At 36.5% G+C, this 19373-nt stretch overlaps 1 protein-coding gene and 1 non-coding gene across 10 annotated transcripts in view; one reads left to right on the top strand and one right to left on the bottom strand.

Annotated features, from left to right (window-relative positions):
- Positions 1-19373, top strand: part of FOXN2 (forkhead box N2) — a 65067-nt gene that overhangs the window by 19069 nt on the left and 26625 nt on the right. For 7 of the 9 annotated variants that reach the window (XM_063649395.1, XM_063649394.1, XM_054475601.2 and 4 more), the window contains one exon: positions 12841-13391. In XM_063649395.1, the coding sequence (XP_063505465.1) occupies positions 12855-13391 (537 nt within the window). In that variant the 5' untranslated portion in view covers positions 12841-12854. Of the gene's footprint in view, positions 1-980; positions 1166-12840; positions 13392-19373 lie in introns of all 9 variants that reach the window. The other 2 variants (XM_063649392.1, XM_063649393.1) reach the window with 1 other exon arrangement.
- On the bottom strand, positions 7107-7246 carry LOC129031037 (U4 spliceosomal RNA). The gene has a single exon (XR_008500914.1). It is a non-coding gene; the product is annotated as a U4 spliceosomal RNA (small nuclear RNA).

Raw genomic sequence — 19373 nt, 5'->3', positions numbered from 1 at the left:
TATTTGTTGGGGAGGAATCACAAAGTTTATACATTAAATTCATGTCCCTTAAGGTGAGCTCTTTACCCTTATTAAGATTTTATTCAGATCTGTGATATTATATGAAATTCTAATGAAATTTACCTGGCTTTCCATTCTGTAACGGATAATAAATCTGTAAGTCCATTTCCATGATTTAGAAATCCAAAATGCTCCAGAAGCCAAAAGTTTTCTTAACCCTATAGTGGCAAAACATGATCTGAGTGGATGTAAGGGTATTGGTGGTCTCTATTTACAACCCCTCTTACTGTGAATATACATTTTGCCACAGAAATATTAACATATTTATTTTGGGGTATTGCCTCAGACTTCACTAGGATGTGAGATATATATGTGTGTGTGTGTGTATATGTCATATTACCTTTCTGAAATCCAAAATATTCTGAATTTTGAAATATATTTGGCCCTAAGTTTTTTAGATAAGGGATTGCAGACCTGTATAATCAGGTACATTGACTACATACAGTACCATTGAGGACTGAGATATGGAAGTAAGATTTATTTGGTAACTTAAATATAGCAATTTGAGACTTTTCAGTATGGAGCAGTGCCTCTCTCAAATAATATGGATCTCTTTCAAAGAAAAAAAAATCTCATGTTGAGAATCTCCAACTTTAGTTCTTAAGGCAGTTTTCTTTAAAAATGTCTCTCACTTTTCTCTTTGAAAATGGTAAAATACATTTTTTATTATTGAAATGAAAGCACAAAATGAAAATTTGCAACACTTGTGTGTACTGTAGAATGTATCCATTAATCTTTTACCTCCAGGGATACTTCCAATTGAGATTTATTATCATAATGACAACTCTTGTTAGAAGTATGTCAGACTTCTCAAGTGTGCTGAGGCAGAAAGGAAAACATAAGAAATTATGTGCTAAAATAAAGGATAATGTACTTTAGTGACATTGTCATCAGAAACTAATGTAAACATCTGCTTCCAGCAGCATGGTGAACCACGTACCTGGATCAAGGTACCAAGTACCTTCAGCTTTCTGCTGAAAACAACCTAAAATGCTGGATAAAATAAAATCTTAAATGCATCAGTGCTCTGGTGCAAAGGGGAGAGTACTTAGGCCAGGCTGAGTTCTGAACCTGGCTATTGCCTTGAGGATATTTGCCAAATCAGGTGAGCTTCTCTGTTCATGTCTTTGTGGGGCTCAGGGATCAGGAAGCAAAGCCTAGACCCAGTCAAGGTGGAGCATTTAGCAGGAAATAGTCTTCCTCATTAATTTGGAGCCCCATTGTACTGTACCTTTATAAGAGTGATATAGAAATTATTTCCGTTTATGCCCCCAGGGTTTCTACAGAGAAATTTTCTTCTAGAATATTGCTGCAAATCGAAAAAATGTCCCTGAAAATGTGCTACCGCAAACCACCTCTCACACTAGTTTGCAGCATGAATTCACACTAAACGTTAAGAATTTAAAATGATCCTGGGCTATTACTACTCCCAAGGGCCTGATAAAACCTAACATATAATCATCATTATCAAAGAATTCCCATTGGTAAAGTTCTAATGAAAATAAGTGGCTTATAATAAAAATTACAGACCATCCAAGGAAAAAAGCATAATATAAGAGAATCATTTGAGTCAGATCTGCAAATAGTTCACGTTTTGGAATTATCAGATGTAAAATAGAAAATAAATACATTTAATATGTTCAGTAACAGGCTTAAAAATGAAAAGAGCAAACATGTTGAAAAGGAACCAGAAGTTCTAGAAATGAAAATAGTAATTGAAATTAAAATTAAATGGATAGGTATAAAAGCAAATATACTGTTGAAAAGTTAGCATAATGAAAAGTAAATCTTAAGAAATTTAGACCACAAGATAGACAAGAAATTGGAAAATATAAAAGAGGTTAATAAAGGGAACATTTTTAAGAGAAAAGACAGATTACCTCCAAAGGAATATCAGGTTTCGATAACAGTAATGGAAATAGTAGTGGACTATGAAATGATACGCAAGACAAAATAACAGTGTAGAATTCTATAGCAAAAACATCTTTAAAGATCATGGGCAAAAACATGTTCATACAAATAAAATGTGAAAGTTCAGTGACAGACTATTTTTTAAGCAGAAGTAAATGATCAGAGGTAGAAAATCTGAGATTTAAGAAGAAATGATCAAAGACAGTGACAATTATATAGGTGAATAAAAGTGGACTCTATAAATAATAATAGCATCTTATGAAGTTAAGAAAAAGCTATATTGGCTGGGCGCGGTGGCTCACGCCTGTAATCCCAGCACTTTGGGAGGCCGAGGCAGGCGGATCATGAGGTCAGGAAATAGAGACCATCCTGGCGAATACGGTGAAACCTCATCTCTACTAAGAATATTAAAAAATTAGCCAGACGTGGTGGCAGGTGCCTATAGTCCCAGCTCCTCGGGAGGCTGAGGCAGGCATGAACCTGGAGGGCAGAACTTGCAGTGAACGAACATCGCACCACTGCACTCCAGCCTGGGCGACAGAGCGAGACTCTGTCTCAAAAAAAAAAAAAAAAAAGAAAAAGCTGTATTATAAACCAGGAGAAGGTGACTGGAGCTAGCATTTAAAGGACTTTTTATTGTTGCTGGGCACGGCGGCTCACGCCTGTGATCCCAGCACTTTGGGAGGCCGAGGTGGGCAGATCACTTGAGGTCAGGAGTTCGAGACCAGCCTGGCCAACATGGTGAAAATAAAAAATATTTTTTAAAAAAAGCCGGGTGTAGTGGTGCACGCTTGTAGTCTCAGCTACTCAGGAGGCCGAGGCAGGAGAATCGCTTGAACCTGGGAGGCGGAGGTTGCTTTGAGCTGAGATTGTGCCACTGCACTCCAGCCTGGGTGACAGAGCAAGACTCTGTTTCCAAAAAAAAATGTGTGTGTGTGTGTGTGTGTGTTTGAAGGTAACATTTCAGTGATAGAAATATGTATATAATTTCCACACTAGTAGAGGATTTAAAAAAATGGAATGAGAAAAAAGAATCATTCCAAAGAAGGCAAAAAAAAAAAAGAAAGAGAAAAATTAACATGGAAAGAGCAGGATACCAAAAAGGATGGTAGAAGTAAATCCAAATACATGCATGTCTTAAAAACAATATTCATTTATATGGGGTTTAGGATAGAGACTACAAGGAAACAAAGGAAAATGTTGAAAGTAAAATGATGGAAAAACATACACCTGGCAATTTTTTTTTTTTTAATTTTAGTGTGTACATAGTAGGTGTATATATTTATGGGGTACGTGAGATGTTTTGATACAGGTACGCAATGTGAAATAAGCACATCCTGGAAAATGGGGTATCCATCATTTCAAGCATTCATCCTTTGAGTTACAGATAATCTAATTACTTTCTTTAAGTTATTTAAAAATATACAAATAAGTTATTGACTATAGTCACCCTATTGTGCTATCAAATAGTAGGTCTTATTCATTCTTTTTTCTTTTTTTTTTTTTTTTTTACTCATTAACCACCCCACCTCCCTCCCACTAATCCTCTACTACCTTTCCCAGCCTCTAGTAACTATCCTTCTACTCTTACGTTCATGATTTCAATTCATTTGATTTTTAGATCCTACAAATAAGTGAGAACATGCGACGTTTGTCTTTCTGTGTCTGGCTTATTTCACTTAACATGATCTCCAGTTCCATCCATGTTGTTGCATATGATTGGATTTCTCTCTCTCTCTCTTTTTTTTATTTATTTATTAATTTATTTTTTTTAGTGAGACGGAGTCGTCTCCCTTTGTTGCTTAGGCTGGTGTGCAGTGGTATGATCTCAGCTCGCTGTAACCTCCACTTCCCGGGTTCAAGCAATTCTCCTGCCTCATCCTCCCAAAGTAGCTGGGACCACAGGTGCACACCACCATGCCCCACTAATTTTTGTGGGGTTTTTTTGGGTACAGATGGGGTTTCACCATGTTGGCCAGGCTGGTTTTGAACTCCTGACCTCAAATGACCCGCCCACCTCTGCCTCCCAAAGTGCTGGGATTACAGGTGTGAGCCACCACGCCTGGCCTGATCTCATTCTTTTTCATGTGTATATGCATCACATCCATTTCTTTCGTTGATGGACACTTAGGCTGCTGCCTCATATTAATGGAAAGAAAGCTAGTATATAATTTCAAATAGACTTAAAGACGAAAAGAATTGATACATAATGGGAAATGGCTAATTTGGCAGGAATATATATGTTTTAAAGTTACATGCAATTAATAACCATAGCCACAAAATAAAGCAAAAAATTAACAGATGTACAAGGAAAAAATTGAAAAATTTTTCCAGCATAGCAGGAGATTGTAATTTATCTGCCTTAGTATTTGATATAGAAAGCAGACCCCGAAAAAAGATTAGTAGGAATATAGAAAATTTAAACAGTGCGATTAACAAGCTTCATCCAATGGACATATATTTCATCCACGCACCATAGAAACATCAAATGAATCATTATGAAAATTAATCATGTACTGGGCCATGAAACAAGTTTCAACAAATTTTAGAGAATTGATACCCTATACACATTATAATACCAACTCAGTTAAGTTAGAAATAGGTAATACAAAAAAACTTTCTTTACCACATGGAAACTAAAAAAAGTTTTCTCAATATCTTATCGATCAGAAAAGAAATGTTGGAAGTTGGCCTGTTCTTCAGCAGGAGATGTTAAATCATACCTCAGGTTTGCTTGCAGCAAACAAAAAACTGAGAAATGGCCCAGATAAAAGGCCTTGCACTCTTAACAGGTGAGAGTGTGCAGGAACGCTAAGGACTGATGGTAGATAGGTTCTCCTAACAGGAAGGATGAATTTTTTTTTTTTTTTTTGAGACGGAATCTCGGAATCTTGCTCTGTCGCCCAGGCTGGAGTGCAGTGGTGCGATCTAAGCTCACTGCAAACTCCGCCTCGGGTTCACGCCATTCTCCTGCCTCAGCCTCCCCAGCAGCTGGGACCACAGGCGCTCGCCACCAGGCCCAGCTAATTTTTTGTATTTTTAGTAGAGGGAGTTTCACCGTGCTAGCCAGGATGGTCTCAATCTCCTGACCTGGTGATCCACCTGCCTCTGCCTCCCAAAGTGCTGAGATTACAGGCATGAGCCACCGCGCCTGGCCTGAAATTTTTAATAAATGGTGCTGGAACAATTTTATGTTTATATGTGAAAGATGAAATTGGATAAAAAATACATGTATACATTTTTGGTGAGTTGAAGATTTAAATGTAAAAGGCAAAAATTAAAAAAACTGCAGACCATAAAGAAAAGAGTTAATAAATTCCACCATATGAAAGTAAAGAAATTTCTTATTAAAAGCAACTAATAAAGAGATTGAAAAGACAAGTCATCTACTGGGGAAAGATATTTGCATCACATATAAGTATTAGTATCCAAACATTACAAATCGTTAAGAAAACCCATAAAAAAAAATGGGCACAAGGCTTCAATAGATACTTTATGGAAGAATAAATCCAAATGGTATATGTATAGATATATATTCATAGCTATATGTTCATATATATCTATATATTCATATTCTATATATCCATATACAGATATATAGGAATGAATAAAAAGATGTTCCGCCCTATTACTAGTCTGGGAAATGCAAATTAAAACTACAAGGAGATATAGTTTCAGAGTTGATATGGTCTAGCTCTGAGTCCCCCACCCAGATCTCATCTTTAATTGTAATCCGAATTGTAATCCCCACGTGTTGAGAAGGGACCTTGTGGGAGGTGATTAGATCATGGGGGTGGTCCCTTCAAGCTGTTCTTGTGATAGTGAGTTCTCACAGGATCTGGTGGTTTTACAAGGGGCTTTTCCCCAGTTTGCTCAGCACTTCTCTCTGAGCATGTGAAGAAGGACATTTTTGCTTCCCCTTCTGCCATGATTGTAAGTTTCCTGAGGCCTCCCCAGCCATGCAAAACTATGAGCCAATTAAACCTCTTTCCATTATAAATTACCCAGTCTCGGATATGTCCCTCTAGCAGCGTAGAAACGGACTAATGCAGTAGTCATCAGATTGGCAAAAAACAATTTTGACAAGTACATGAAGCATTTGGTATATACATTACTGGTTAGTGGTAACTGATTCAGCATTTTTTGGTAAGCAGTTTGTCATCAATTAAAGTTGAAGACTATTCTGTGACCAAATAATTCTACTTCTTGGCATATGTTCAACTTTTAGATGTATACTCAAGAGAAATTTTTGGCACTTGTATTCCAGGTGATATGAACTAAGACTTCTATAACATTAGTACTTGTAATAGCCCCAAACATAAACAATTAAGTGTTCCTTAAGAGTATAAGAAATTATTGAATATTCATAAAATGGAATACTAGTCTCTATAAAAATGAATTACTGCTACAATAATGTTAATGAATTCGATAGGGGAAAAAACAAGTCTCAGAATGTCTTCCATATAATTTTATATGATGTTTAAATGTGGAAAGCTAAGTAATGTTTAAGGATTCTAACATCTGGGAAAAGTATAAAGAAAAAACCTTTTGTTAACTCGGTCTTTAATCAGTTAAAAGTGTGGAAAAGTAAGTTAAAATTCTGATTGGTTAAACCAACATTTTGTGTTTAGTAGGTTTCTTAGTTATTTTGGGCAAAAAAGGCTATCACTGTGACACATCTAATTCTCTGTAATGCAGCATATTATGTTTTAGGTAATGCTGAACATTCTGTGGCTTTGTTTCCCTTTTCTTATGTAGTCTCTGAAGCATTTCTCTCTTACCAATGTTAATACCAACCTAAGCAAAAATGCTCTCCTATGACCTTTTGGGAAATGATCAGAGAATTCCAATAGGTAATTTTATATTTCTTATCCTAGAGTAGGATATCACTATAACATTGAACGTAATATGCGGATGTGCAAATCTCTGTTAGACACCTTAGGAGATGCATGAGCTGCACAACTGTGAAAAAAAAAATAGTACATTTAAATCCCAAACCTTCTTCTCAAGATACCGCCATGGCAGGCACACAGTCAAGCTCTATATGGGTTCCAGAGTGATTGTACTGGGTTGGTTTGAACTCTCCACTTTTATTTTTATTTATTTTTCTTATTTTATTTATTTATTTATTTATGTCTCCATAGAGACTGTCAAAAATTGCCAGTGCTGACTGTGTTGCAAGTAATTGCAGTGGGGTATTGGGAAAAGTTTCCACTTAGCAATAATTGCACTCAGATAAACCTCATTGGCTACGATACTGCTACTGCACAAAGCTTGGACTCTCTCCACTTTTAAAATTCTCCTTGTGAATAATTTTTTTTCTTTTTTAGAATGTAGAAGATGGGAGCCTTAACACAAATGTGTACTTTGCTAAAGTGTATAGTACATTTATCTACTTTTTTGGATAGCAGTGTCTTGGCTTAGAAATTTGTTTGTTAGTGGTTGTATTAATTACTTGGATTAAGCTAGTTATACTCCTAAAAATTAGAATATATTTTTTAAATCCCACATCATACTATTTTGGCCTTTTTTTGAGTAATATTTGTTATGTATCACAATCTTATGTAGTTCATTGAAATACTGTTCTTAAAGGAGTAATAAAAAGAAATGTTACATCACAGGCCCAGGTTTCCTTTTATTTATGCATTTGGCTTTATGAAGCAAACTGACCATGCATATTATTAATGCTCTGCTAGTGAATGTTTTCATTTCATTTTAAGATGCAGTTTCTCATAAGACTATAATTTTTAAAATAAATAAAATGGAAAGTTTTCTTGATTTTATTGTGAAATATACAGATCTTTTTGTAGTAATATTGCATATTTATATATTCCTGAAAACACTAAAATTGTGCACAGCTGATGGGCCAACTCACTCAAAAGTGAAAAATACGCAGCTTTGTAACCAGAATGCTAACAAAAATAAATCTTAATGAGAATACTAGAATATATTAAAACATACATGAAATTTGTCACAAACAAGTAATATGGTCAGTTTAGGATTTTAGAAAAAAGATGAACACTGTGCAAGGAAGGGTTGAAGCTACAGGATGATGGACGCCAGGGTAAAATGCATAAAGATTTGGAAAGAAGAGCTCATTAAACACTTCCAAGAAAGAGCATGTGGCCAAGCTGTGCCAAGAGGAAGAACATGGGTTGAATGAGAATTGTGTACCATACTGTCTTTTCAGCAGCTTGCTGCTTTCCACTGTGTTAGCCTATTTTGGGTTCAGCTGTTGTTATTTGGTAGTACAAAAACATAGGCTGAGAAGAATCATGTACAAACCAATATGACTTACATTATACTAAAATCATTCCCTTATTTACCAGCGGGCTAATTCGTGTTATGGAAAAGGTTTATAACAGAACAGGCTGTACTAAGAATACAAGAGGTGGCTTCTGTTTTTGACTTGAGCTCTCTGATAAGTCCATGACCTTTTTAAGATTTGATTTTTGTGTGTGAAATGGAAATACTACATCTAAAAATAATGTAGTACAGCCTTTTCTCCCTTGAGCTTATTGTTTTAATTTTAAACTATAAAAATAATAAGCACATTAAAGAAAAATGGGAAAATAGAACAACAAAGACAAAAATTAGTAATATAAACACTGTTTTCTTTTTTGTATGTGTTTTTTACTTTTTCACTGGTTTTTATAAGCTTTTTAATTTATTCACATTCTTCAAGTCAGTAATTTTTAATGGCTACTAAATATTAGATTGAATAGATGGGCTTTAGTTTACCATTTCTCTATTATAGAAAATGTAAGTTGTTTATAGTTTTCCGTTATCTTTAATAATTCTTGGATGAATATCTGTGTGTCCCTCCACACATCGTGGGCTGGGAAGGGAATGTCTTTTTCCCTACATAAGATTATTTCACAAAAGTGACACATTTGGAATTGTTGGGTCAAAGAATGAAATTTTTAATAATTCTTGATACACATTTCCAGTTAGCTTTCCAAAATGGCCCTAGGTCCTTGCCCAAAATTGTTTATTTTATATTTTTTAGAATAAGTTTTTTATATAATTTTTTAATTTATGTATTTGTTTGCTATCTGTATTTAATATGTGAGAAAAGATCATTTGCCTGTTTATCCATTGTGGTGGACTTGGTGTTCCAAATGGATAGTGCTCTGTCTACGGTCATAGCACCCTGAACATGCCTGATCTCATCTAAGTGGATAGTGCTCTAAAGTGTTCTATAAGGATAGTTTAGAAACAGCTTTTTTTCCTTCTTGAAAACACAATGACAGTTCAAACCTTACTAAGATAATGTCAGTACTTGGTTTTTAATAATGTCAATACTTGGTTTTTAAACTTTGCTTGGATTAACACTCTGTAACTCTTTGGCATATTTGCTGCCATACTATTTCTTTACATCTTAAAGTAATGAAATTTTATTGTAAACTTGTAATTCAGAGGAATAACATACTTGCAACCATTTAAATTACTTATGAGAAAATTTAGTCAATAGTTATCAAGAGACTGATTTTTGAGTATGTTACATTAATAAAACTCACTATTTCTGTTTTAAGTAGTATTGATAAAAATACAAGTTTCTTGAGCGATTGAGAGTGACTCTAATGGCCAGAAATTTGAATATTGAACTTAGCCTCGTTTATAATTTTGGCTCTGCTTTTTATTAGCTTTAGAACCTTAGGGAAATGGCTTACTTCATTTCCATTTCCTTATTCTTAACAATGAATTTCAGTTTTTTTAATTGTTACCATTTAGGATGTTTCCTACCATTAAGGATTCATTTCCAAAATAAATTAACTCTTCAAGGCAGTTAGTGTACCTTTTTGTAGAATAGACAAATAATTTGTATTATGAGTTCATTTCAGTCTGAAATAATTATGATTTGGGTGTCTACTCATACTCAACATTTTGAAAAGATTCATTAGGAATGCAAAAGTAAAAGACTCTTATCCCAGCTAGGCATGATGGCTTATACCTGTAATCCCAACACTTTGGGAAGCTGAGGCAGGAGGATTGCTTGAGGCCAATTGTTTGAGACCAGCCTGGGCAACCATAGCAAGACTCTGTTTCTATAAAAAATTTAAAAATTAGCTGGGCATGGTGGTGTGCACCTGTAGTCCCAGCTACTTGGGAGGCTGGGGCAGGAGGATCGCTTGAACCCAGGAGGTGGAGGTTACAGTGAGCCATGATATCGCCACTGTACTACAGCCTGGGTGACGGAGTGAGACCCTGTCTATTTAAAAAAAAAAAAAAAGACTTGCTCCTCATGGAATTCACAGTCGGAAAGGAAGGACATATATTGAACTAAGGAGTAGTTCAGAGTAAGTAGAGATGATGCATTTTAAAGCCTATGACATAGAATCTGTAATGTAGTAAAATCTCAGCAAATGTTAGCCACTGCTGTTTGGTACTTTCTAATTTCTAGATGTAATGGAAGATAAATGGAGATTTAAGTGACAAGGCAGAAGTGAGACATTAGAAATTAATCACTCCCTTCTTTAACTGAACACTGGGTACACTAAAGAGTGGTTTTTTGTTTGTTTTTTAAGGAAGCAAGACATTATTCAACCAATTCTCATTCGTCATGTTTTTAAGTCTCTATGAATAGAGAGACTTTGGTGATAAAATGAATAATTTGGTCACTTATATAGTACAGGATATCAGTTCTGAAATACATTGTGTGCTCATATATGTGAATGTTTATGTATGTGTGGTTTTCATAAGAGATTGAAACAGAAACCAAATCCGTTATCGTTTAATCTTTTCCTTTTTACAGTGTTTTGATGTTTCAAGTTATGGGTGCACAGGAGAGAGATAAGAACTGGATATGGAAAGAATGCTGTTAAGATTTAAAATGAATAGGATTTGAGTCATTGGTGCTCATGGGTGTTGTGTACATACTGTTGCCAGCACATATTGTGGTTAGAGTTTTGTTTCTGGAATCAGTCTGCCTGGATTTAAATTCTGACAGTTCCACTTATGCTTAACCTCTCTGATTAATTTTCCTCATCAATAAAGTTGAATTAATAATAGTGCCTACCTTACAGGGTTTAATTGACAGTTAATTGAGATATCATATGTAAATTGTTTAGCACAATGCCTGGGCACCTAAAGTATTATCTAAGGCTGTTGCTAATGGAGTGCTCTGAGGCTAACTACTTCTGGTGGTAGCTCCCAGAATCCAGATAAACTGTTCTACATCTAAAATTAACCAGTTTTCTCTTTTACATAACTGACATAAAAAATAGAAATAAAATTAGCCGGTTTTCAGAATTCTTGAAGTAACCTGCCATCTATGTCTTAAGCAAAATAAAACTCTGGAGGTACCCCCCACCAATTATTTCAGTTACACAAGCATAAGTGGGTTGAATAGGATAATAGTTGGTTTTTCACTGAATTTAGAAATGAGTTATCTTTATGAGCCATTGAAAATTAATTAAATAGCACATTAGCCTATTGCTTTCTTCTCTGGTCTGTTATTGTCTCATGATAAAGTTTTTGAATAGAAGGGTGTTTAAAATGCAAAACAAAAATAATTTGAGAAAATAGAAATGAAAAAAGAATAGTAACAGCTATTTTTCGCTCTCCTTGAAAGTACAGGGACAGTTCATACCTTACTAAGAGAATGCCAGCCTTGAAATGTCAGTACTTGAGATGATATAGAATGCAGAGTTTAAAAGTACTGGAATTTTAAAAAGAAATGATAACTTATAGTGAATTTAATTTAGCTAATAATAAATTTAGTGAATAAGAAGTGTTATCTTGTTAGACTTACAGAAGTATAGAGTAGAATGGTTGGTAACCAGATATGGGTGGTGGGGGTAGGAGGAGGGTGTAGGGAAGGGGGAGATGTTAGTGAAAGAGTACAAAGTTCTGGTTACACAAGAGGAGTAAGTTCTAGTGACCTATTGCATAGCATGATGACTGTAGTTAATAATAATGTATATTTCAAAATTCCTAAAAGAACATTTAAAATGTTCTCACCACAAAGAGAAATAGGTATGTGAGGTGATGGATATATTAATTAGCCTGAACTAATCATTTCACAATATATACATGTATCATAATATCACATTGTACCCCATAAATATATATAATCATTGTCGATTCAAAATAAATAATGAATTAAAAATGTTACCTCTTTTTAGTATGATGTGCTGTAAAAATAGTATACATAGTTTCTTTTTATAGTAAATATTTGAGATTTGAGGAAAGGGTTTATTTTAAAATATTGCTTAAATAATCATTTAATCATTAATTTAATCATTTGGTCATAATTAATATTAATAATTTAATCATTTGAATCATTTGTCGATTCAAAATAAATAATGAAATAAAAATGTTACCTCTTTTTAATATGATGTGCTGTAAAAATAGTATACATAGTTTCTTTTTATAGTAAATATTTGAGATTTGAGGAAAGGGTTTATTTTAAAATATTGCTTAAATAATATTTCAAATTTATTATTTTCAAGATTCAACTATTTGTATATAGTAAAATCATAGATTCTTAAGATACATATAAAGTCTTACAATTCAAAGAAATAGCCTGTCCATTTTAAGTAATAATAGCCACTTCCTATTAGGTGATTAGTGTGGGCTAGGTACTTTACTAAGTATTTAAAATACATTGTTTAATTGTGTTAATATCACCCATATACCTGGTCCTATAAAGCTGCACTTTATTTACAGCCATTTCAACTAATATAAGTTATTTTCCTTGTATTATAACCATTAGTATCTTCATTATACAAATGTGGTGCTTAAATATTATGTGGGATAATTGATTGCAAAATTTCTCTGATTTGGGGATATTTACATATGTATTTTCTTTTTCCCAGAGTTTAAGAATCTAAAGTATTACATTGACAATTGTTTCCTTTGTTGCAGAACTATAAGAGTAAATGGGTCCAGTAATTGGAATGACTCCAGATAAGAGAGCTGAAACCCCAGGAGCTGAAAAGATTGCAGGATTAAGCCAGATTTACAAAATGGGAAGCTTGCCTGAAGCTGTTGATGCTGCCAGGCCGAAGGCCACTCTAGTGGACAGTGAGTCAGCAGATGATGAACTCACAAACTTGAACTGGCTTCATGAAAGCACTAATCTTCTAACAAACTTCAGCCTCGGAAGTGAGGGTCTTCCAATTGTTAGTCCATTGTATGACATAGAGGGAGATGATGTGCCATCCTTTGGACCAGCTTGCTACCAGAACCCAGAAAAAAAATCAGCAACTTCAAAGCCCCCATACTCCTTTAGTCTTCTCATTTATATGGCCATTGAGCACTCTCCAAATAAATGTTTGCCTGTCAAAGAAATTTATAGCTGGATTCTGGACCATTTTCCATATTTTGCTACTGCACCAACAGGCTGGAAGAATTCTGTTCGACATAATCTGTCCCTGAATAAATGTTTTCGGAAAGTGGAAAGAAGCCATGGCAAGGTCAGTGTTTATGAACATTGCTATATTTGGTGAGGTGGGGGGACTAATTAACATGGAGCCCTTAAAATATCTGGAAATCGGGGAGACAATAAGTAGTCAAGTCAAATTACTTCAGCTGAACTGAATTATATTCATTTGTTTTCACTTGAGATGTTTTAAAATTTCTTAAATATTGATATAAATTTAGCAGAATTATGTTTTGTCTACTATAGGTACCTAGATTAGTCTTTTTATTATTTTAGTTCTTTGTTTCTAGTTTCTGTAGTGTTCCTATAACTATCAGCATTTGATTCTTTATTCAATATGATAATCTCTGCCTTATAATCAAAGTATAGACCATTTAAATTAATGAAATTAATATGGTTGGGTTTAAATCTATCACCTTGCTATTTATTTGATTTTCTTTTCCACTTTTCCTGCCTTTTGTGGGATGAGGTGTTCTTCACTTTTGGTTTTGGTTTTTTGGTGTTTTTTGTTTTGTTTTGTTTTGTTTTGTTTTTGAGACAGTCTCGATCTGTCACCCAGCCTGGAGTACAGTGGCGTGATCTCCGCTCACTGCAACCTCTACCTCCTGGGTTCCAGCGATTCTTAATGCCTCAGCATCCAGAATAGCTGGTGCCACCACGCCCAGCTAATTTTCGTATTTTTAATAGAGATGGGGTTTTGCCATGTTGTCCAGACTGGTCTTGGAAATCCTGACCTCAAGCACCACCCACCTTGACCTCCCAAAGTGTTGGGATTACAAGTGTGAGCCACTGTGCCCCACCGAGGTGTTTTGTGTGTGTGTGTGTGTGTTTTTTTTTATGCTTCAATTTTATTTCTACTATTGGCTTATTATTTATGTATTTTAGTGGTTGCTATATGGTTTTCAGTAAACATCTTTAATTTATCATTGGTCCACCTTCAAATAATATTACACCATTTCACTTAACTGGCTCTTTACAGAAAAAGTTGCTTGGCACCTGATGCCCTATTGGATTAATTCCTTTTGCCTGGAGAAGTTTATTTAAAATTTCTCATTATTCAGTTTTGCTGGCAATGGTTATTTTAAACTTTTTTGTGGGGTGCGGGTTTAGAATTCTAGGTTAACATTTTTTTCTTCTATGTATTTTAAAGATGATTTATTGTCTTCTGGCTCCCATGGTTTCTGGTGAGAAGTCTGCTGTCGTTATTCCTCTTTATATAATGTCTCTTTTTTTAATTGCTGTCTTCAGTATTTTTTCTTTTTCTCTTTATCACTGCTTTTCAGCAGTTTGACTATAACGGGCCTAGTTGTGTTATTCTTTATTTTTATCTTGCTTTGGTTTCTCAGTGGTTCTTAAATATATAGTTTATTGTCTTTCATTAAATTTAGGAAATTTTTGCTCATTATCTCTTCAAATATTTCTTCTGCCTCACTCCTGCTTTTAGGAGTCCAAGTAAAAATATGTTAGACCATTTGCTATTTGTCTTACCTCTTGATTGCTTTGCCTTTCCCCCACTCTTTCTCTCTTAGTTTGGAAAATTTTTATTGATTTTTCTGTAGGTTCACCATTTTTCTTTGTTGTGTTCATTCTGCTGGTAAGCCCCAATGAAGGACTTCTTCATATTTTTAATTTCTAATGTTTTTATTTTCCTTTTAAAAAAGTTTCTCTGCTAAAATTCCCCACTAGATCCATAAACATATTAATTATAGTTATTATATAACGTCTGTCAGTTTCAATATCTGGTCCATCTCTGGATCTGGTTTTGCTGACTGTTTTAATCTCTTGTTTTTGTATGTATTTTATAATTTTGGATTGAATATCAGACATTGTAAAAGAATGGCAGGGACGGAAGTACGTAATATTTCTACCCAGAAATAGCTATGCCTCTACTTCTGTTAGGCTGTTAGTGTGAACAGGTATTGGTCAGTCTAGTTAGTAATTGAGAAGAGTTTGGAGTGTTTGTGGTTGCAGTAATTACCGTCAGTACACCACACTCTTCAGACTCCTACAGAGATGGACTGCCAATACTTCGTGTTTGAAGTGAGGCCTGGAGCAACAGATGATTTTTTTGTCTCAGCATTACTGCTACAACTTCATCTTCCAGCTTGTGCCACATTTGAGGGTGGGAGAGAGGTAAGATAGCTCTCTCTGTTGCCCTTCCTACAGCACTAGATTGCTATTGCTTGTTACTTGGAGCAAGGCTTTTGGATGGGGCAGATTAGGATCCTTGGTTCTTCTCCAGCATTAGTCTTAAACAGGCTCTGCATGCCTGTGCTTCAGGTGTGAGTCTTTCTGTGCCTCCCCCAGGAGCAGACAGTCTCTCCATCTACTCAGTATAGAGTCTAGAGCTGCATTTTTCAGTAGCAAAACGTACTCTTTCATGCCAGGAACCATCTCACCACTGCACTCCAGCCTGGGCAATAGAGGGAGACTCTGTCTCACAAAACAAAACGAAAAACATTGGATTCAACTTTGGCCAAGTGCAGTGGGTCATACCTGTAATCCCAGCACTTTGGAAGGCTGAGACAGGTGGATCACTTGAGCCCAGGAGTTAGAGACCAGCCTGGGCAATATGGCAAAACCCTGTCTCTACTAAAATTAGAAAAAATTAGCTGGGCGTGGTGGTACACATAGTCCCAGCTACTCAGGAAATGGAGGTAGGAGGATTGCTTGAACCGTCGGAGGTTGCAGTGGGCCGAGATTGTGCCACTGTACTCCAGCCTGGATGACAAAGTAAGACCCTGTCTCAAAATAAGAAAATAAGCTGGACGTGGTGGTTCACACCTGTAATCCCAGCACTTTGGGAAGTTGAGGTGGGCAGATCACCTGAGGTTGGGAGTTCAAGACCAGCCTGACCAACATGGAGAAACCCTGTCTCTACGAAAAATACAACAAATTAGCCAGGCATGGTGGCACATGCCTGTAATCCCAGCTACTCGGGAGACTGAAGCAGGAGAGTTGCCTGAACCTGGGAGGCAGAGGTTGTGGTTAGCCTACATCGTGCCATTGCACTCCAGCCTGGGCAACAAGAGTGAAACTCCATCTCAAAAAAAAATAAATAAAATGTGACAGGGTCCATCCTGTGAAGTGAGATGTAACGTATGAACTCTTACCTTTGACAGAGCACAGAAATGGCAGTCGTAAAAGAATGTAAGAAAAAGAAGCCACCCAAATTTTAAATCAAATTATTAAAGACCAAATGTGAGCTAGCATGACAGCTTAGAATCCCTGACATTCCCAGAAGAAGAAGAGTCTGCATCCACTAGCTAGGTCTTTTTCCACTGGCCTCCATCTGGTGCTCCAGAGGAAGACTGCAGGCAGGCCAGGAAGCCTAAGAGAGAAACCTTTATGAATGAAGACAGATGTACAGAATCTGCCAAGGTTTAGGCAAAGATAGAGCCTAGAGCTTCATTCTTCAGTAGCCATTTATCCACATGTGGCTAGTGGTTGGCATATTGAACAGCTATAGGATATTTATGTCATCATAAACAGTCCTTTTAGACAGTGCTGTTTTAGAGTTCAAGCCAGTTTTCTGCTCATTCCCATTATGGTGGAGAAACTCAGTCTAGTATTAGTGGGAGGTCTTGGACAAAAGTGAGTGACCACTCCCTTTCCCAATGGCAGCAGTTCTCTGTATCATCAGCAGATTTGAGCATGAGCAGATTTTCTGCCTTTCTTCTAGTGGCACATGGCACATTGCCTTGTTAAATATGGGGATAGCTAGGTTTTATACTTCTCTTTTAGCAACAGCCATCCTTTGCCTGGGACTAGAGTGGGCGAAGTATTTTCCCTCTTCCTCAGTGGCAGACAGCTTTTGCTTTGTATTAGAGAAGAGTCCGGGATATAGGCAGGTTTGTGTCTATCCTACACCACCACCTGATCTTCACCCTGTGCTTGTTCAGGGTCTAGAACATGGATGATCTTTGCCTAAACCTTGGCAGATTCTGTACATCTGTCTTCATTCATAAGGGTTTCTCTCTTAGGCTTCCTGGCCTGCTTGCAGTCTTCCTCTGGAGCACCAGATGGAGGCCAGTGGAAAAAGACGTATCCTGGTGGAGGCAGACTCTTCTTCTTCTAGGAATGTCAGGGATTCTAAGCTGTCATGCTAGCTCACATTTGGTCTTTAATAAATTTGTTTTTAAAATTTGGGTGGTGTTTTTTTTCTTACATTCTTTTACGACTGCCATCTCTGTGCTCTGCCAAAAGTAAGAGTTCATATGTTACATCTCACCTCACCGGATGGACCCTGTTACAATTTATTTTATTTTTTTATTTTGAGATAGGGTCTCACTTTGTCATCCAGGCTGGAGTACAGTGGCACAATCTCGGCCCACTGCAACCTCCGACGGTTCAAGCAATCCTGTTACCTCCGTTTCCTAAGTAGCTGGGACTGTAGGCGTGTACCACCACACCCAGCTAATTTTTTCTAATTTTAGTAGAGACAGGGTTTTGCCATGTTGCCCAGGCTGGTCTTTAACTCCTGGGCTCAAGTGATCCACCTGTCTCAGCCTCCCAAAGTGCTGGGATTACAGGTGTGACCCACTGCACTCGGCCAAAGTTGAATCCAATGTTTTTTGTTTTGTTTTGTGAGACAGAGTCTCCCTCTATTGCCCAGGCTGGAGTGCAGTGGTGAGATGGTTCCTGGCGTGAAGTTTAAGTTTTAAAAAGTAAGAAGGCAAACAGTTAATCATAATACAATATAGAAAGAAATATAATAATAGCAACATGAACAGAGTCGGAGTGAAGTTGATTAATTATTACCTAGCACAGTGGTCCCCAAAATTTTTGGCACTAGGGACTGGTTTTGTGGAAGACAGTTTTTCTGCAGCCTGAGGTGGGGACATGGGATACGGTTTTGGGATGAAACTGTTCCACCTCAGATCATCAGGCATTAGATTCTCATAAGGAGCACACAACCTAGATCCCCTCACATGCGCAGTTCACAATAGGGTTTGAGCTCCTGTGAGAATCTAATGCATGGGCTGATCGGATAGGAGGCAGAGCTCAGGTGGTAATGCTTCTCAACTTCCACTCTCCTCCTGCTCTGCGACCTGTTTCCTAAGAGGCCATGGACCTGTACCGGTCTCCAGCTTGGGGGTTGGGGACCCCTAAACTAAAAGATTTGGGAAATTTTTATGGAAAAGTTTGCCATTGAAGTGTGCTTTGAAAAAGAAGAACAGGTTTTAGAAGGGTAACATATGCCAAAGGGCAATAGTATATTCCGCTGGGAGTTTGGGGCAGTAGGCATATTCTCTGTTGGTGAGGAATGTATGAGAGCAGGGTGGAAAAGCAGAGTGATCCGGAATAGAAGTGTGATGAATATCATGCTAAGTTGTTTGGACTTCAGTTTCGAGAGCAAACCATTGAGAGTTTTTAAGCCAGGAGCATGATGGAATTTCTCTGTATTTGACTTGTGACAGTGTGAATGATAGGGCAATATATTATCTTAAACAATATCTGAATTCATTTGCCAAAGGAATGTTACAGTTAGTAGTACCATGCAAACAGATAGTTTCAGTGAAGATGTGGGATTTGAACACTTTGTAATCATTGCCCTCCTTATGTCTAAATCCACTGACTTATTTTCTGTCTTATTCAACCTAAAACTGCATTATATGACATGATTAGCTCCGGGAATTCATCTTTTCTTTGATTTGTATAACACTGTGCTTAATTCTCTGTTTACCTGTGTGGACTCTCCATCTTTTTCTTTTACCACTTGCCATTTAAACTTTAGTGTTCACTATTTTGTCTTTTTTGTTGATTTAGTGTTTTCTTACTCTCATTAATTCCCATGGCTTAATATGTCATCTGTGATCTAATGACTTCTAGATCTTTCTCCTAAAGCCCAGACCTAAATTTGCAACTAATTATTAGATCTGGAGGTATCTCAAATTCAGTGTGTCCAAAATTGGACTTTATTCCTCTCTCTTCTCCAAGGATCTATTTGGGTCTCAGCTAGAAATCTGAGTCATCTTGGGTACCTGCTCTTTGCAATTCCTAAGTTATTTGAATG

This window comes from Pongo pygmaeus, chromosome 12 (genome assembly GCF_028885625.2).
Source record: "Pongo pygmaeus isolate AG05252 chromosome 12, NHGRI_mPonPyg2-v2.0_pri, whole genome shotgun sequence".
Classification (NCBI taxonomy): Eukaryota; Metazoa; Chordata; class Mammalia; order Primates; family Hominidae; genus Pongo; species Pongo pygmaeus.
Note: the sequence above shows the minus strand (reverse complement) of the source record. Positions and strands in the feature narration are given on the sequence as shown.